We start from the raw sequence: 20,970 nt of genomic DNA on the forward strand, positions 1-20,970 counted from the left end.
TGGCTGTACCAGTTTACATTCCCACTAACAGTACACGAGAGTTCTTTTTTTCCATAGCCCGGCCAATACTTGTTATTGCGTGTCTTTTTGATAATAGCATTTCTAACAGATGTGAGGTGAAGTGGTATCTCATTATGGTTTTGATTTGCATCTCCCTAATGATTGGTGACATCGAGCATCTTTTCATGTACCCGTTGGCCATTCGTATATCTTCTTTGGAAAAGTGTCTATCCAGGTCTTTGGCCCTTTTAAAATCAGATAATTTGTTTTTTTGCTGTTGAGTTGTATGAGTTCCTTATATGTTTTGGGTGTTAACTCCTTATCAGTTACATGGTTTGCAAGTATTTTTTTTTTTCCCATTCCATAGGTTGCCTTTTTATTTCGTTGATTGTTGGGACTCCTTTTCTCTAAATCTCTTATTTCTTCTCTAATAAAGAACCTGCCCTTGGGGCTCCTGGGTGGCTCAGTTGGTTAAGCATCTGCCTACAGTTCAGGTCATGATCCTGGGGTCCTGGGATTGAACCCTGCTGTGGGCTCCCTGCTCAACAGGGAGTCTGTTTCTCCTTCTCCTCTGCCTCTCCCCATGGCTTGTGTGCATGCTCTCTCAAATTAATAAATAAGATCTTAAAAAAAAAAAAAAAAGAAAGAAACTGCCCTTGATCATACCTAACCATTTTCTGCTGGGAGCCTTTGTCCTTGTGTGTTTTAGTTGTTCATTAACTGCTTCCTGGAAAAAAAAAAATCAGCAGCTGTTTCCCAAAAAGGATGAAGAAGTTACATATTTTTTTAATGGATTGTTATCTCAATGTGATTTTGCCATGGTATCTTTCTAAAAACGTTAAGTGGAATTTGCATATGGTGGTGTGATGAATGGAGCCAAGCTAACTGATTTAGTTGTATATTAGTTACTACCCAGATTTTTGGCAGACCACGTATCCAGAACCAAATCTAGATAATCAGACCTATAGAATGCCTGGCCAGAAAAGGACAGGCTGAGGTCAAGTATTGAAATGTCATACAGAGGCCACCTAACCGAAGGAGGTTTTGGCATGAGACCGTGGGAGTCTCTGCCCCTGGCTGCTTCTATTTGACTACAGAGGCATGGCGCTTACAAAGCTTTTAAAAACTTGTTTCATGTTTTTAAAATCCTTGGGAGCTACAGAGTGGGTGTTGAGACCAGAAAGTCTGCTTCCTGAAGTGTTTATGCAAAGAATCATTTTTAGAGTTATGTGGAATGGAATTGGGTCTGACGTCAATTCCCAGTGTGCCTTCTCTCCCCTGGAGGAATAGCCCATATGTAGAGACAGATGTGAGACTCAAGACTCTTACATATAAATGATGCTAGGGGAAAATGGGAGCAGTACTGTGAGTTAGAGGAGGGGGATGAGGGATGACAAGAGTTTACTGCAGGCTAGAAATGAACAAGTTGTTCTTCAAAGCACTTTTTTTAAACTTTCAGTTATGTATAACCCATGAGCCTAAATGTGCACAAAACACAAGTGTACGGTAATTAACAGTAATCAGCAATAATCTTAGAGCCAGGTGCCTGTGTAAGCATCACCAAGGTCAAATACGGGGAGCATCGCCCCCACTCAGAACTCCCGCAGCAGCTCCTTCAGAGGGACTCAACTGACTTTTTATGGTGGTAATTTCCTTGCTTTTCTCTTTAGATTTACCACTTTTATATGCGTTCATAAATGATTTTAATTAGTTTTGACTATTTTTGAACGTCATATACATGGAATCATACTGCATTTTTTTTGTGTCTTGATCTTTGCCCTCAACACTTTGCTAGTAGTAATAGCATGTGTTGTTGCATAGAGCTGTAGCTTGTTCTGTTTGTTACTGGATAGTGTATCCCTGTGTGACTGTACCATGGTGTATTATTTTACTGTTGATGGATGTTTGCTTGTTTCCAGGCTGGGCCAACTGCAAGTAAAGCCACGTTGAACATTCTTGAATTGTCTTTTGGTGCATGTATTTCTGTTGGATATGTATTAGCTTGAACCACAGTGAAATTACCAATTTTGTGGATTAAACAGTGAAATATTAATTAATCTCATATGGTTCAGTCTAAAACCTAGGGGTACAAATGTTGGATCATAGCAAATGTATATGTTCAATTTTTGTAGATCTGTGAAATAGTTTTCTAAAAATCTTGTACCAATCTAATCTGTTAACAATGAATAGAGTTGCTCTACATTCTGGCCAACACTTGGTATTGTAAATTTTCATTGTGATTTTGGTTTGCATTTCCTTGGTTACTAAAGAGGTCAAGCACTTGTTCATTTGTTTTTGGCCATTTAGATTTCTAAGAAGTACCTGTTAAAGTCATTTGCCCAGTTTTCTATTGGGTGGTCTGTCTTTGTCTTGTTGACTAGCAGGTGTTCTTTACATATTCTAGATATGAATCCTTGATGGTTAAATATGTTAACATATTTCTTTTTTTTTTTTTGTGAATACAGTCTTTTATTATTTCAAACTTTTAGTCTTCAATACACAAATTCCATATGTTAACATATTTCTTTTGCCAATCAGTGGCTCATCTCTTCACTCTCATAAGGGTGTCTTTGATGAATAGGTATTTTAATGTAGTCAAATTTATCCTTTTTTTTTTTTTTTTTGTAGTTAATGCTTTTTGTGTCTTGTCTAAAATGACTTCTACCGTAAGATCTTGAAGATCTTCTCCGGTGTTATCTTTCAAGAGCTTTGTAATTTTGCCTTTTTCATTTAGTTCTGTAATCCATATGAAGTTGACTTTTGTGAGTAGAGTGAGGTTGAGGTCCAGTTTTTACCCCAGCGGACCAGTCAGTGAAGAGCCCATCCTCTCCCCACTGACCTGAGGTGTCACTCTGTCATAAATCAGGGTCCATGTTGCCTGCATCCGTTCTAGACTCTGTTCTCTTCATTAAGCTCTCAGTCTGTTTCTGCACTAACCACCTCTTGTCTCAACTACTCTAAATTTATGGCAAGCAAGCCCACAACCTTGCTTTTCTTTCCTGACGGTGCTTTGGCTGTCCTTGCCTTGTACATTTCCATATACATTTTGAAATTAGCTTATCAAGTTTCACCAAAAAAGTCTGATGGAATTTTTGAGATTGCATTTACTATGTTGATCAGTTTATTTAGACATTACATCTTTATAACAGTGACCGTTTAGGAATAAAGTTTATCTCTCCATTTAATACTATATTGTCAAAAAATTTTTTGAGATTAAAATTCACCATTTCAACAATTTTTTATTGTGATAAAATTTACCACTTTAACCGTTTTTAGAATACAGTTCAGTGGTATTAAGCACATTCATACTGTTGTATAACCATCTGCACTCTGTAACTCTAGACCTTTTTAATCATCTCAAACTGAAAGTTGGTTCTCATTAGTTTTTTAATCCATTCTTCCATGATGGACTTTTGGCTTTTCACCTCTTGTCTGTTGTGAACAATGCTGCTATGAACATTGGGATACAAATAACTGTTTCAAGTCCCTGCTTTCAATTCTTTTGGGTATATACCTAGACATGGAGTTGCTTGATTTTAGGGTAAGCAATGATTTTAAAGTGCACTATTCAGTGGTGTTTAGTACATTCATACTGTTGTGAGGCCATAACCACTATCTAATTTCAGAACATTTTTATCCTCCTCCACCCCTCACCCTAGGAAAACCCCACACCCCTTAAGCAGTCACTTCCCCAGTCCTTAGCAACCACTAATCTGCTTTCTGTCTCAGTGGATTTGTCTGTTCTGGACAGACATTTACATTTCATGTAAATGGAGTCAAACCACATGTGGTCTTTTGTGGCTGGCTTCTTTCACTTAGCCTCATGTTTTCAAGGTTCATCCATGTTATACGATGTATCCTTTTTAAGATTGAATAATATTTCATTGCATGTATTTACCACATTTTAATTATATGAATATACCACATTATAAATTGAGTGTTGACAGACATTTGTCAATAAAATTCCATAATTTTTTAGAGAGGACTTTCCCATATTTTTGTTAGATTTATTCCCAGGCATACATTTTAAAATTCTTGTGAATTATGTTTTATAATATAACTTGAAAATACATAATTTTAAAGAGTAAAAGCACTTTCTATATTGTCTGTTGTTCTGTAGGAATATATGACATTGATTTTTACGTCCTGTAAGTCTAAAGTTTGCTAAACTCCCTGAATTCCAAAAATTTATTGGGCAACCAGATTTTGTATATACCAATCATGTCATTGTGATGAATGAGTTTTGTTATCTCTTTCCATTTCTGTCATTTTTTTCTCTCACCTTACCCTGCTGACTGAAATCTCTAGTACAATGTTGAATAGAGTAGTGACAAAAAGTCTTGACTGATTCCTGATCCCAAGGGAAAAACTTGAAACCCTTTACCATTAAATACGAGATTTGCTGTAGGTCTATTCATGTTTCCAATGGCCTTTATCTTATCTGATACCTGGCATTCTAGGAGGACTCTTTATTAATTTTAATTGTAAGAAACATTGAGATGAGCTCCTGAGAGCACTTTCCTTCTGATTCAGTCATTTGGGGCAGTCTTGATACGACTTTTGAAGTCACACTGAGTTGGGTCCAGATCTGGCTCTGTCATATACTTGTAATTTTGGTTAGGACTATGCATTTTTTTAGTTGGAAAGGAACTATTTAATAACAGAAGTATCCTGCAGATTTTGTAGCACGTTCCATTGAATTAATCAGTTTTGTGAGAAGCACGATACTGATAGAGTTTTAAATGAAATGTACTAATATTCTCTTATGATTACCTCTGATGCTCTGATGTATCCATGTTGTAAGCAATTGGATGATACAGTTTTGCTAATAGTTACTATATGTTTTTTGTAATCTTCTCCATTCTTACAGTTCTGATATCTCAGTTGTACTGATCTTTTGCTGCAATGGCAGTTCCCATGTCTCTGTCAGGTCTCTTGAATTTTTGAAGGAGATGATGAGCGTGATACTGCTGTACCACTTATGAGGTGTAGGGTAACCTCACATGGCTCTGTCAGCAGAGACAGGACTTACTCACACATTAGCATATGTGGTTAGGTGATGCCCTTTCAGTCTCTGAGATAAGAGGTGGTAGATTGGAAGGGAAGGGAATAATAGCAGAAGAAGAGAGTTTTTTGAGTAGGTTGTGGACTCATGCTAGCTTCAGAAGTGTCTGTGAGGCCAGAGGAACTTAATACCTGAGCTAGAGTCAGAACTCCCAAAGCTTGCATGTATATTTGGCTAGATGGGTACATGTCTGTCTCCTGTAACTGGGAGCCTAATTAGTACCCTAGCACCCAACACTTCTCTGAGGGGAGAAAGCACAGGTAATATTGTCCAAGGACTTGGAGGTTTGTGTTTCTGAAACGCTGTGGGAGTTTTTAGGATTGTAATTGATGTTCTTTATCCTGAAAGGACCTTTGCAATTACTGATGAAGTGCTGGCCTTTCTCCATTGCAGACTGACATCAGTAAATGCCATTATTTAGTGGACTTGGACACCATGAGAGAAACACCCCGGGAGCCGAAATACTCATCAAATAGAGAAGAATGGATCAGCTTGGCCTACAGACCCTTCCTTGATGCTTCTAGGTATGTGGTTAGAGATGTGCTAGGACTAGTAAGGGTGAAAATTAGAATCTTGGTTGAATAACTTCCAGTCCTGGGCTGACTGTAATAGCCATCATTTCCTTTGATTTTCATTTGGGCCCAAACACATCTTCTGTTTTTGTCCAGTGTCCTGAGAAATCTAAAAGAGTGCTCTCTTTTTCTAGGCACTGAATGCAAAGTTCACTCAGGTATCATCCAAATAAAAGAATCTAACTAAAACAGATCCACTGGAGGCAATGCAAATAAGTGTTTGACATGGGTTACTTTTGGCAATCAACTTCAACTGTCCTACTGAGAGTATTGTAACACTGTTAGGAAGATTGACTGTGTCCTTTAAGGAGCTAGAATTTCATATCCATTATTTTTAGGATCAAGGCTCAGTCAAGGAAGGGACAGGCCTTACTTGATCTTAAATAGAGGGACCAAAAAGACCAGGACTTGTCTGGCTCTTGAGAAGGGCCTGAGAACTAATGACAAGAGAGGAGTCAGGACCTTCAGGTGAGGGAGTAATGGGGTTGAGTTGGAGGAGTCAAGTTATTTGTGGGTAGAGGTCCAGGGAGGCCTGGTGGTCAGAGTCTAGACAGAGCAAAAGGTAGAGGACCAGGTCCTGAGAGGCAGGTCTAGGACTCAGAAACAGGGAAGAAGATGTTTTTAGGAGGAGGGAGTGCTCAGAAGCTGCTGATAAATAAAGTTGAATAAGAACAATTGTCCATTGGGTTAGGCAGTTGATAAAAGCAATTTCGGTGGAGTGGTAGGGGCATGGTGATTTGAGAGATGAGGGGGATGAGAGCAAAAGTGGAATTGGAGATGGCGAATATAGAGAAGTCTTCTGAAGAGTTTTGCTCTAAAGGGAAGCAGAGAAATAGAGCCATAGCTGGAAGTGGGTACTGTAGGGAAAGTGATGATAAGAGAAGATTTTGTCCTTTAAGTCTTTTTTTAATTGTGGTAGTATATATACAATATACATATACATACATATATGTGTGTGTGTGTGTGTATAATATATATCATATATATATATATAAAACATAGAATTTGCCATTTTATGGGTCCCTCAGTGGCTTAGTCAGTTGAGTGTCTGCCTTCGGTTCGGGTCGTGATCCCAGGGTCCTGGGTTTGAGCCCCATGTTGGGTTCCCTGCTTGGTGGGGAGTCTGCTTCTCCCTCTCTTGCTCCCCCTGCTTGTGTGCATGCGTGCTCTCAATCTCTCTCTGTCAAATAAATAAAATCTTAAAAAGAATTTGCCATTTTAACTATCTTAAGTGTACAGTTCAGTGGCATTAATTATATTTAGTGTTATGCAATCGTTACCATTATCTTTTTAAAAAATTACCGTATACATTTTGTAAGTTTAAGGTGTACACATATTGGTTTGATATGTTCATGCATTGCCATATGATTATGACAGTAGCATCAGCTAACACCTTTATCATGTCACAGATTCATTATTTCTTGTTTCTGTTGAGAATGAGAATGCCGTTATCTTTTATCTATTTCAATAACAATCATGTTTGTGTACTGAAGGAAATGATCTCTTAGCTGAAAACTGATCATGTAGGAAAAAGGAAGGAATTGCTGGAGCAGTGCCCTTGAGGTGCGTGAGAGGAGATGTACCTGTGAGTAGAGGATATGTTTTGGCTAGACGGGCAGTAGCTAGATCATCTCTCTGCAGTGATGGAGAGGTCCTGGATCTGCACTGTCCAATACAGGAGCATGAGCCGCATGTAGCTATTAAGCATTTGAAATGTGACTACCGTGCATGAGGAACTGAATTTTTAATTTTATTTAATCTTAATTTAAATGGCCACACATACCTGCTAGATAGAGCAGAATAGGAACCAGCAGCAGGTCAGTATGATAATGGATGGCTGGAAGTTCTCCTCTCATGGCCTCTGTTTTCTCAGTGAAGCAGGAAGTAGGATTCTCAGATGAGAAGGGACTATTTGGGGATGAGGTGTTGGAGAATTGAGGAGAGAGAAATAATTGAGAGTAGGAGACAAAAGGAGCTCGACAAATACGGTATGATTGGAAGACAGGATCAAGAACCTACCTGAGTTTTAAATAGGACCAGTGTGGTTGCTTTTTTCTTCTCCAGCTATAGAGATAGCCACAGTGCTGAATCACAGAACAGGTGAATTTAACCAGAGTTGTTTTTTAAATTTTTTAAAACAAATTCATAGAAGTATAATTTACATACCATGGAATCCACCCATTTTAAGTATACAATTCAATAATTATTAGATTTACCAAGTTGTATGTATATAAATGGAATTATATAACGTGGGGTTCTGTTTCTGGTTTCTTTCACTTCAGATGTTTTGGAGGTTCATTCAAGTTATAGCGTGTATCAGTCAGTGTCCTTTTTTGTTGTTGAATACTATTCCATTATATGGATATAAGCATTTTGTTTACATCTTCCCCAGTTGATGGATACTTGGGTTATCTCTACTTTTTGGTGATTGTGAATAATGCTGCTATGAACATTTATGCACCCATTTTTGTGTGCAGGGTTGGCTTTAGGCCAAGAAAGTTCAACAAAGCATAAGGGGGCAAGGGAGTTGTTTATGGAGGAGAGTGGTCATGGCCGTAAGTTGGGTGAGGAGAGGTGGGGGGGGCACTGAGGGAGGGGAGGGCCACGAGAAGTGGTGGGATGGTGGATTGATAGTCACACGTGGTCAGATTGGACCAGTAATAGGAGAGAGCTGGCAGGTGAAGCAGCGGTGATGGTGTGAAGCTCTCTGCATCACACATGTTCTTAGTTATTGTTATTTGGTACAGTACTTGGGGTGGGTCACTCCTGGGCCTTCTATTTTGAGTTGAGAAGACTGTGACAACAGGAGATTTGGCCCTGGGAAGATCTCCAGCTCTGACGGGACAGCAGATCCCGAGCAACCTTCCTGTTAGCAAAGGAAAACTGAGTGGTTCATAAATACTGACATTGGCTGCAGAATAAACTCTGTTAATAGCAAATGGGGCAAGGGAGTAATTTTAAGGTGACTTTTTTTTTCCCCCTTTTGGTTTTGAGGGGTTGAAATGAGAAGGGCTGCCCATCTACCCATTTCCCCTTTTGGTGGCCCCCTAGAACCGCAGCTGGTGCACGTAAACAGAGCCTTTGGGACAAGGCAAAGAAGCATGCTTGTACAGTTCCTATGTGAGAATTTGAAAGCTCTTGAGGAAAGAGCAGAAGGTATTGGTCACCTTCCCACCTGCCTTGCGGTGAGCAGAGAGTGACGGGAGATCCTTGTACAGCCACACGAGTGCGGTGGCTCCTCTGTGTTCGGTCTCCTCTGCCATCCTTTCCAGAGATGCTGCTTGCTGAGCCTTCTGCTTCCCTAACAAGCTAGATGTTAAGGCCAGAAATAAAGCATAATGGGCTCAATTTGATCAACATTTATTGAGCATCTTCTACATCTAAGACTTTAGACGGTGTGCAGACAAGACCACTGCCTAGGGGAGTTTGTGCTATATCTGGGGAGAAACACCGTCTGGGGAGGTGCTATCAGCATAGGAGGAATGGGGCAATTCCAAAAAGGCTAAGATGGGAGGGGCCAAGGAAAATTCCAAGAGGAGGTGACATCAGAGGATTGCATTGGTGATCACGTGGAAGGTGGAGTGGAAGGAGGGAAAGTTGGAGGCATAGAAACAAGTTAGGAGATGATTCTGTTGGCTAGATGAGAGGCAGTGAGAGAGTGAACTCAGCTGCAGAGGAGGGGTAGACTCAGGAGATGCAGGGTGTCAGGAAGATCAGGCCAGAATTTCTCTGGAATCCCACGACTTTCACAGTGGCCTGTATCAAGCTTTTAACATTCTCCTTTGCTGTATCAGAAGTGTTGTGGATTGCTTTCTCTAGCAGGGCTGGTCCCTGAGCAGAAGCTTTTGCAAGTTTGAGCAGAACTTCCTGGAGCAAAGGACCCTAAACTTACCTCATTTTATGTCCTGTTTGTCCTGTTGGTCCCCACTGCTGCTTCATTTCCCCTCCACCCTCTCTGCACACCTCTAGTGCAGGGGGAGGGAGGGAGGTTAGTTGAGAATGCCTTCAGAGGTTTTTCACTTCCCGTAAATTTTACTCGTTTCCCATAAATTGGCATTCTCTTCATGACCATATGCTGAGAAAGAAAAAAATCTGCTGGTTTAAGAACAGTTCACTGGAAGGTGTACAGAGTACAGAGAAGAGAGCAAGGGGTCAGAAGATGCGTGTATTGAATCCTGGCAACTTGCTGGTTATTCCTCTCTGCTTCCCAGATTTCCACACTAGAACAGAGATAATATTTTATCTACTTCATGGGAATGTTGTAAGGATTCAATGAGAGTGGAAATATGAAGGTGTTTTTAGATTATAAAACATTGTATAAATGTCAGGCTTTTCAATTAATTAGCAGGCAGCCTAGGGTTCCAAAATTATGCTGAGTTTCTTTGCCTTCCTCAGCATTTCCTAGTATATACCGATGTAACTGCAAGAACAGTGGAATCCCACAGCCCAGTCTTGCCACAGCAGTTTGTAGCTGTCAGCACCGTGACATCTCATGTTGTGGACTTGGGACGGTTAAGTTGGATGTACTGTCAGAGGCTGTGTACCTCAGAGATACCACTCTGAGGTGGTGCATGAAATGCTCTTGGGAGCTTGACTCTGGAATGCCTTCCAACCTATTGACTGGGGTTGTCACATTTTCTGTCTTCTTGAGACAGTGGTTTTTCAACTTCAGCAATTTCTCTAACAGGGAGAAATATGGTCATTCATTCTTAGACCACGAGATGGTCATTCATTCTTAGACCCTAGACTGGATGCGGCTGCAGCCCTAATTACTCTCTAGCTCCTTCTGAGGAAAGGAGAAGGTTTTAATAAGCCCGTGACATGATCTTTTAGAAATGGAAGCCGATTAGTTTCTCAAATGTTTCAGGCCCTAAAACTTAAATCTGCTTCCTTAATAGTTCACTTCGAGATGATTTTTTTCTTTATTCCGTTATCTGTCTATCCATCTGACATGCATCCAATCAGATATTTTTTTTGAATACTGCCAGGCACTGCGATGGATCTTAGGTGTATAGTGATGAACAGTGCATACAAATTCCTTGTCCGCTTGGACCTTGGCATTAAACAAATAAGCATACCAATCAATATATAATTACCATCTGCGTTGGGTGCTTTAAAGGAAAAGTACAGGGTGCTGTGAGAGAAGGGAGTCAGCAGTAGGAGGCACCTGGAGTCTTAGACCTCAGAGCCAGCTGGTTAGGCAGGTTTGAAAATCAGAAGATATTATGTCCTTGTCACATAGCTGGATTTCTTAAGGGATGTAAAAGAAGTAATTAGACACAGATTTTTGCCCTTAAGTAACTTATAACTTGTGTGGTTACACATGCAAAAAACAATTTGAAAATAATATTAAGACCATAGGAGGTGCCAGGTTGTGTGCTAGAACTTCCAAGAAAGGAGAGATCTGTGGAGGTCAGGGTATACTGAGAAGCTTCTTGAAGGATATGGCTCTTGAGCTGAGTCATAGAAGAAAAGGATTTGTACCGGTGATAGAGAGGGCAAAATCACGTAGATAATTAAAGGAGAAGAAATCATGAGCACAAGTGGAAACATAAAAAGAAGCCCTTTGGATGAGGTGCCTGAGGGTTAGTCAAAAATTTAATTTACCTCTTTCACTGGCTTAAATTGGCTTTTAGGTAAAGTGATCTGTAAGAGATCATTGAAATCAAAGTGCTTTTGGAAATAAAAAGGAGCCCTGTCCTGGGCAAATCAAGATGTGTGGTCACCCTGCTTCAGTGTGACCAGAATACAGGGGCTTGCCCCAAAAAGGACTGAGTAATGGAGCGTGTATGGTTCCTTTGCCCTGCAATCCATGTTGACGTGTGGATTTGCCCATAGCTTACTTGATTTAATTTGCTGACATTCCTTGGTATTGTAGCCTAGGTTGGGTCTCTGCTGTCTGAAAGGGAAGCAAGCTGGATAGTTTGAAGACTAAAAATATCCTACTCAGTGCAGACTCAACTCCAGGAGAAAGCAGCCTAAAGATTATTAGAACAATAATAATCTTCATTCGTCAGTAATTGTGACTGGTACAAATTTAGCAATTCTGAGTATCTGTGAATACAGGAAGACGCTCGTTTTCTGTTGAAATTGTTGGAAGACAAGCAAGGCCTCTACTGTTAGGCCAGTGGAGCATGACTCTGTAAACAGGGCTAAATGCAGTTAGCCCATTTGGGTGAATGGCAACCCCAAAGTCCATTCATTCTTTTCCCGTAGACTGCTTCTCTGCGTTATGAGAGGCCTAGAGAACCAGAACCCCTTAGTCTGGGACAGGACCCAGGCAGAAGATCTTACCCATCTTCTGGTCTCCCCTTGTACACAGCTGGTGCCAAAGCCGTGCCTTCCTCTCCCTGAGTTTGCCACGTCAGTGTCTGACTAACTTTATAAAGCTTTCTCTGACTCCCGGGATATGGGGTGTAAACTCGTTAGCAATATCACTTTTTAAACCAGACACATTTGTTACTCTATGGCCGTCTCATATTACATACCTTCTTTGAAGCATGATATAATTGCTGCTTGTATAAAATAGCTTGACACGTGGGTGGGTGTAATGCCTACTCTGATTCCCCAGAGAGTAGTGAAGGGAGAGTGTTGCAATCAGTTGCCAGCTCAATGGTGGGTTCCTTCCTAAGTGTGGTGAGAATGTTTGGCTGTAGGAGTCTGTTGTGGGAAATGCCTCTCCAGGACGTTGGAGTTGGCCTCCTGAGCACCAGGGCCTGTTTGGAGCTTTGGAATCAAGTTGGGAGGCCCTGCTTCACACAGCCACTCTCCGCCCACGCTTTCCTCCCTTGGTATAGGTCCCTTTTGTCTGGCTAGCTTTGCTTTCACCTTTGGTTTTTGGATTGTGAGATTTCCTTCTTCCTTATTTTGGACATGTTAGCCTCCTCTAACTGAATTTTAGGCTTGCCTGATGAGGGACTTGAGATAATTTGGAGAGCCTTACATAGGGGAGGATTTCAAAGCCCTGCAAGTTTATAGTTACAGGTGAAGAGTACATGCAAGTAAGCAGTTAAAAGTTCATGCCTTAAAATTGACAAGGCAAGAAACGAATTGCTGGAGAGGATGTGGAGAAAGGGGATCCCTCCTACATTGTTGGTGGGAATGCAAGTTGGTACAGCCACTCTGGAAAACAGTGTGGAGGTCCCTTAAAAAGTTAAAAATTGAGCTACCCTATGACCCAGCCATTGCACTACTGGGTATTTACCCCAAAGATACAGACGTAGTGAAGAGAAGGGCCATATGCACCCCAATGATCATAGCAGCATTGTCCGCAATAGCTAAATCGTGGAAGGAACTGAGATGCCCTTCAACAGATGACTGGATTAAGAAGCTGTGGTCCATATATACAATGGAATATTACTCAGCTATCAGAAAGAACGAGTTCTCAACATTTGCTGCAACATGGACGGCACTGGAGGAGATAATGCTAAGTGAAATAAGTCAAGCAGAGAAAGACAATTATCATATGGTTTCTCTCATCTATGGAACATAAGAACTAGGAAGATCGGTAGGGGAAGAAAGGGATAAAGAAAGGGGGGGTAATCAGAAGGGGGAATGAAGCATGAGAGAGTATGGACTCTGAGAAACAAACTGAGGGCTTCAGAGGGGAGGGGGGTCGGGGAATGGGATAGACTGGTGATGGGTAGTAAGGAGGGCACGTATTGCATGGTGCACTGGGTGTTATACGCAAGTAATGAATCACCGAACTTTACGTCAGAAACCAGGGATGTACTGTACGGTGACTAACATAATATAATAAAAAAACATTAAAAAAAAAGAAGTTCATGCCTTCAGCTGGCATGGTAGGAGAGGGACCTTCTCCACTTAGAGGGCCTCGACAGCCATAAGATCGGGACTGTGCTGACAGCACCTGTCCCCGGTGTTCTTTCAGTGCCCAACACAGGATTCTCAGTGGCCCCTGAGCTTTATCTGCTGTGGAGATTTTTTACTGAGACCATGACTTGTTTAGCCTCCAAGAAGAAGTGAATCCAGCAGTGGTGAAGCCTAAGGAGTCTGGCACCTGTATCCATTTTGGTCCTTGTGGTCTGGTTGATGGCAGCCATTGTGTCCTCAGCGCCTAACCCCAGCATAAGCAGGATTGTTTATTTCTGGAAGAGAAGAAGATCATAGAGAATCACTGTAAAGAGCAAATTAGTTGGAATCTTTTGTTCTAGTTATTGTGGTGGAACAAATCATCCCAAACTTAGCAATATAAAAGAATAGCAATTATTATTCTTTTCTCTTATGGTTCTGGAGGTTGACTGGGCTCAGCCAGACAGTTCTTCAGCTATGCAGGGTTCTTCATGCGTTGGCCGTCAGATGGTGGTTGGGACTGGAGGCATTGCAAAGGCTTTCTCACATATCTAGCAGTTGATGCTGGCTGTTGGCCAGAACACCTACACGTGGCTTCACCGCGTGGCCTATGCTTCCTCACAGCATGGTGGCTGGCTTTCAAAAGCTAGTATCTCAAAAGCTATGAAGTTTTTTTATGACCGAGCCTTGGAATTCATACAGTGTCTCATTCTTGTCTCATTCTGTTCATTGAAAGCAAGCCACTCGAATAACCCGTGTTCAAGGGGAGAGAAATTAGACTTTCCCTGTTGATGGGAGGAATGTCAAAGAATTATGGACGTGTTTTAAAATCATCACAGCTCTTTTGATGCCATTCTTCATCCAAATTGGATAATTTTTGAAATTTTACTTTTTAAAGGCGATTTCTAGCAGAAGAGACATATGGTGCACAAAATAGTCCAGCAGGCTGTTCATCTGCAGCTTTTTGCTACCCAGGTGGGAAGGGAGACTACACCCTATGGCAGTGTTTGGTTGCAGGCCAACAGTTTGACATGCTTCAGATGGTGTTCTTGTTCTTTGGGTAGAATTGGTTCTCCCTCCTAATCAGTAATTGAAGTGCTCTTGTCTTTTCCCTACACATCAATCATGGTGGTACCTCCAGCTCCTTCATCTCTGCCAAGAATACTGAGAAATTGTAATGAAGAAAGAGATCAGAGTTTCTGAACTTTTGTAATTCTTTACAGCTCATTATTCTCACTACTTTGTGTCTTTATCAGTTCTTGATCCCCCCATCGCTTTTTTTATTTTTTATTTTATTTTTTTAAAAGATTTTATTTATTTATTTGACAGAGCTAGAGACAGCCAGCGAGAGAGGGAACACAAGCAGGGGGAGTGGGAGAGGAAGAAGCAGGCTCATAGCGAAGGAGCCTTGACGTGGGGCTCGATCCCATAATGCCGGGACCGCGCCCTGAGCCGAAGGCAGATGCCCAACCACTGTGCCACCCAGGCACTCCATAAAACCATCGCCCTTTTTTTTAAAAAACAGTCTTCTCCCAGATACTTTGCCTGAGACCTTTCATCGGGCAGAGCTATCCCAGGCTAGATTTGGCTTCAAAACACATTGACATTTTGCTCGTTGGAGTCTTCAACTGCTTAATCATTGAGATCTGTTGACATTTTAAGAAGAACAAACCTTTGTTTTTCTGAAGCTCAGAGAGTGTGCTTCCCGTTGTTTTGAAATTAGTTTTCTATAAAGAGACTATGTACAGACCATCTGTGCTCCAAGTCCATGCTATAGAGACTCTCAGGTTTGAAGAGTGTATACAGTCTTTTACGACTGCCCCTGCTTTTAACTAGCTTACACCAAGTAGCTGGCATCATCAGAGGTCTTTATTCTAAGTTCCTCGAGAGTTAGAAACCTCAACTCTTCTTGAATCTCTACAACACCTAGCACATTCTAAGGTCTCAGAAAATATTTATCAATTATTTGATGTATTTCATGTTTTTTTTTTTTTTTAGTATAGACACAATGTTACATTAGTTTCAGGTGTACAACATAGTGTTTCCACAAGTTTATACTTTATGCTGCTTTGACTACAGTATAGCTGCCATCTGTCACCGTACATCACTATTACAGGATCATTGATAATATTCCTTATTCTGTGCCTTTTATTCCCATGACTTACTTATTCCATAACTGGAATCTTGTATCTCCCACCCCTTCACGCATTTTGCCCATCTGCTACCCACCTCCCCTCTGGCATCCATCAGTTTGTTCTTTATAGGTCTGATTCAACTTTTTGTTTATTCATTTGTTTTATTTTTTAGATTCCACATATGAATGAAATCATATGGTATTTGTCTTTCTCACTCTGACTTACTCAGCATAATACCCTCTGGGTCCATTCATGTTGTCTCAAGTGGCACAATCTCATCCCCCTTTTTTTTTTTTTTTTTGAAAGATTTTGTTTATTTATTTGACAGAGATAGAGACAGCCAGCGAGAGAGGGAACACGAGCAGGGGGAGTGGGAGAGGAAGAAGCAGGCTCATAGCGGAGGAGCCTGACGTGGGGCTCGATCCCATAACGCCGGGATCACGCCCTGAGCCGAAGGCAGACGCCCAACCGCTGTGCCACCCAGGCGCCCCAGTCTCATCCCTTTTTATGGCTGTGTAGTATATTCCATTGTGTGTGTGTGTGTGTACCACATCTTTTTTTTGTTTAAGTAAGTTTTTAATTTTAATTCCAGTATAGTTAACATACAGTTAATTTACTTTCAGCTGCACAATATGATTGTGATTCAGTAATTCTATACATTACTGAGCGCTCCTGATGATAAGTGCATTCTTAATCCCCTTCCCGGTCATCCCCCTCCCCCCTCCCCTCTGGTAACTATCAATTTGTTCTCTATAGCTGAGAGTCTGTTTTTTGGGTTCTCTTTTTCCTTTGTTCATTTGTTTCTTAACTTCCACATATGAATGAAATCATGCAGTATTTGTCTTTCTCTAACTTACTTCACTTAGCATTATACTCTCTAGTTCCACCCAGTTTTTTTGCAAATGGCAAGATACATTTTTATGGCTGAGTAATATTCCATTGTATATGTATCCACCACCTCTTCTTTATCCAGTTATCTATTGATGGACACTTGGGCTGCTTCCATATCTTGGCTATTGTAAATAATGCTGCAATGAACATAGGAGTGCGTATATCTTTTTCAATTAGTGTTTTCATTTTCTTTTGGTAAATACCCATAGTGGAATTATTGGATCATATGATATTTCTATTTTTAATTTTTTGAGGAACCTCCATACTGTGTGGTTCTACTAGTTTGCATTTCCACCAATGGTGCACAAAGGCTCTTTTTCCTCCACATCCTTGCCAACACTTGCTATTCCTTGTGTTTGTGATTTGGGCCATTCTGATAGGTATGAGGTGTTACCTCCCTGTGGTTTTGATTTGCATTTCCCTGATGGTGGGTAATGTTGAGTATCTTTTCATGTGTCTGTTGCCCATCTGTGTGTCTTTTTTGGAAAATGCCTAGTCAGGTCCTCTGCCCATTTAAAAAAAAAAATTTTATTATGTTAGTCACCATACAGTACATCCTTAGTTTTTGATGTAGTGTTCCATGATTCATTGTTTGCATATAACACCCAGTGCTCCATGCAATACATGCCCTCCTTAATACCCATCACTGGCCTGTCCCAATCTCCCACCCCCTCCCCTCTGAAGCCCTCAGTTTGTTTCCCAGAGTCCATAGTATCTTGTGGTTCATTCCCCCTTCTGTTTACCCCCTCTTCATTCTTTCCTCCCTTCTCCTACCGATCTCCCTGCTATTTCTTATGTTCCATAAATGAGTGAAACCATATGATAATTGTCTTTCTCTGCTTGACTTATTTCACTTAACATAATCTCCTCCAGTCCTGTCCATGTTACTGCAAATGTTGGGTAATCTTTCTTTCTGATGGCTGAGTAATATTCCATTGTATATATGGACCACATCTTCTTTATCCATTCATCTGTTGAAGGGCATCTCGGCTCCTTCCACAATTTAGCTATTGTGGACAATGCTGCTATGAACATTGGGGTGCATATGGCCCTTCTCTTCACTGCGTCGGTATCTTTGGGGTAAATACCCAGTAGTGCAGTTGCTGGGTCATAGGTTAGCTCTATTCTTAACTTTTTGAGGGACCTCCACACTGTTTTCCAAAGTGGCTATACCAACTTGCATTCCCACCAACAGTGTAAGATGGTTCCCCTTTCTCCACATCCTCTCCAACATTTGTTGTTTCCTGCCTTGTCCATTTTTGCCATTCTAACTGGCGTAAGGTGGTATCTCAGTGTGGTTTTGATTTGAATTTCCCTGATGGCTAATGATTTTGAACGTTTTTTCATGTGTCTGTTAGCCATTTGTATGTCTTCATTGGGAAAGTGTCTCTTCATAACTTCTTTTTTTTTTATGGTTTTACTACGTGTTTTATTTATTTTTATTTTTTTAAATAATATTTTTTTATTATGTAGGTATGTACTGTATATACATATATACATACAGTATATACATATAGTATACTGTATGTACCATACAGTACATCCCTGGTTTTTGTTGTAAAGTTCCATGATTCATTAGTTGCGTATAACACCCAGGGCACCATGCAATATGTGCCCTCCTTACTACCCATCACCAGCCTAACCCATTCCCCCACCCCACCCCCCCGAAGCCTTCTGTCCTTTTTTTGATTTGATTATTTGCTTCTCGTGTATTGAGTTTGAGAAGCTCTTTATAGATCTTGGGTACCAGTCTTTTATCTGTAGTGTCATTTGTAAATATCTTCTCCCATTCCATGGGCTGCCTCTTAGTTTTTTTGACTGTTTCCTTGGCTGTGCAGAAGCTTTTTATCTTGATGAAGTCCCACAAGTTCATTTTATCTTTTGTTTCTCTTGCCTTTGATGATGTGTCATGAAAGAAGTTGCTGTGGCCGATGTCAGAGAGGTTACAGCCTATGTTCTCTTCTATGATTTTGATGGATTCCTGTCTCACATCGAGGTCTTTCATCCATTTGGAGTTTATCTTTGTGTATGGTGTGAAAGAGTGGTCAAGTTTCATTCTTTTGCATATAGCTGTCCAGTTTTCCCAGCACCATATATTGAAGAGACTGTCTTTTTTCCACTGGGTGTTTTTTCCTGCTTTGTCAAAGATTAGTTGCCCATAGAGCCGAGGGTCCATTTCTGGAGTCTCTATTCTGTCCTATTGGTCTATGTGTCTGCTTTTTGTGCCAGTACCATGCTGTCTTGGTGATCACAGCTTTGTAATATAGCTTGAAATCAGGCAATGTGATGCCCCCAGCTTTGTTTTTCCTTTTCAACATTTCTTTGGCGATTTGGGGTCTTTTCTGGTTCCACACAAATTTAAGGGCTGTTTGTTCAGCTCTTTGAAAAATATCATTGGTATTTTGATCGGGATGGCATTGAAAGTGTAGATTGCTCTGGGTAGCATAGACATTTTAACTATGTTTGTTCTTCTGATCCATGAGCATGGAATATTTTCCATCTTTTTCTGTCTTCTTCAATGTCTTTCAACAGTGATCTGTAGTTTCTAGAATATAGATCCTTTAACTCTCTGGTTAAGTTAATTCCGAGATATCGTATGATTTTTGGTGCTATTGTAAATGGAATTGATTCCCTAATTTCTCTTTCTTCAGTCTCATTGTTCGTGTATAGAAATGCAACTGATTTCTGAGCATTGATTTTTGTATCCCGCCGCATTACTGAATTGTTCTATAAGTTCTAGTAATTTGGGGGTGGAGTCTTTTGGGTTTTCCATATAGAGTATCATGTCATCTGCGAAGAGAGACATTTTAACTTCTTCTTTGCCAATTTGGATACCTTTTATTCTTCTTTGTTTGATTGCTGTTGCAAGGACTTCTAGTACTATGTTGAATAATAATGGCGAGAGTGGGCATCCTTGTTGTGTTCCTGGTCTTAAGGGAAAGGCTTTCAGCTTTTCCGCATTGAGAATGATATTCGCTGTAGGCTTTTCATAGATGGTTTTTATGAAATTGAGGAATGTACCCTCTATCCCTACACTATGAAGGGTTTTAATCAGGAAAGGATGCTGTAATTTGTCAAATGCTTTTTCTGCATCAATTGAGAGGATCATATGGTACTCGACTCTTTTCTTGTTGATATGATCTATCACACTGATCAATTTGCGAATGTTGAACCACCCTTGCATCCCAGGGATGAATCCCACTTGGTCATGATGGATAATCCTTTTAATGTACTGTTGGATCCTATTAGCTAGGATCTTGTTGAGAATTTTGGCGTCCGTATTCATCAGGGATATTGATCTGTAATTCTCCTTTTTGATGGGGTCTTTGCCTAGTTTGGGGATCAAGGTAATACTGGCCTCATAGAATGAATTTGGTAGTTTTCCTTCTGTTTCTATTTTTATAACAGCTTCAGGAGAGTAGGTATTATTTCTTCTTTGAATGTTTGGTAGAATTCCCCGGGGAATCCATCAGGCCCTGGGGTCTTGTTTTTTGGGAGGTTTTTGATCACTGCTTCAATCTCTTCATAATTAATTGGTCTGTTTAAAAAATCAATTTCTTCCTATTTCAGACTTGGTAGTTTATAGGTTTCCAGGAAGGCATCCATTTCTTCCAGGTTGTTTAATTTATTGGCATAAAGCTGTTGATAAAAGTTTCTAATGATCCTTCCTATTTCATTGGTGTTGGTTGTGACTTCTCCCCTTTCATTCATAATTTTATTAATTTGGGTCCTTTCTCTATTCTTTTGAATAAGTCTGGCCAGTAGCTTATTGATCTTATTTATTCTTTCAAAGAACCAGATTCTAGTTTTGTTGATCTGCTCTACTCTGCTCCTGGTTTCTAATTCATTGATCTCTTCTCTAATCTTGATCAGCTGCCTTCTCGTGCATGGGTTAGGCCTGTTCTTCTGTTCCAGCTCCAGCTTCTTGAGGTGAGAATATAAAAACTGCATTTTAGATTTTTCTATTCCTTTGAGTGAGGCTTGGATGGCTATGTATTTTCCCCTTAGGACCACCTTTGCAGTGTCCCATAGGTTTTGGACTGATGTGTTTTCGTTCTCATTGGTTTCCATAAATTGCTTAAGTTCTTCTTTAATTCCCTGGTTTACCCAATCATTCTTAAGCAGGATGGTTCTTAGTTTCCGAGTGTTTGAGTTTCTTTTAAATTTTTCCTTGTGATTGAGTTCCAGTTTCAAAGCATTGTGGTCTGAGAATATGCAGGGAATAATCTCAGTCTTTTGGTATCGGTCGAGATCTGTTTTGTGACCCAGTATATGGTCTATTCTGGAAAAAGTTCCATGTGCATTCGAAAAGAATGAGTATTCTGTTGTTCTGGGGTGTAGTGTTCTATATATATCTATGAGGTCCATCTGGTCTAGTGTATCATTCAAAGCTCTTGTTTCTTTGCTGATTTTCTGCTTAGGTGATCTGTCTATTGCTGAGAGTGGAGTGTTGAGGTCCCCTACTATTAACGTATTTTTATCTATATGTCTCTTT

The 20,970-nt window shown here is 40.5% G+C and overlaps 1 protein-coding gene across 4 annotated transcripts in view; it reads left to right on the forward strand.

Annotated features, from left to right (window-relative positions):
• ALG9 (ALG9 alpha-1,2-mannosyltransferase) overlaps positions 1-20,970 on the forward strand; it is a 95,843-nt gene that overhangs the window by 57,730 nt on the left and 17,143 nt on the right. For 2 of the 4 annotated variants that reach the window (XM_045797752.2, XM_045797755.2), the window contains exon 14: positions 5,459-5,589. The exons of the other annotated variants lie outside the window; for them this stretch is intronic. In XM_045797752.2, coding sequence (XP_045653708.1) covers positions 5,459-5,589 — 131 coding nt within the window. The remainder of the gene's footprint in view (positions 1-5,458; positions 5,590-20,970) is intronic. 4 annotated transcript variants of the gene reach the window in all.

This window comes from Ursus americanus, chromosome 16 (assembly GCF_024610735.1).
Source record: "Ursus americanus isolate L20-20 chromosome 16, mUrsAme1.1.p, whole genome shotgun sequence".
Lineage (NCBI taxonomy): Eukaryota > Metazoa > Chordata > Mammalia > Carnivora > Ursidae > Ursus > Ursus americanus.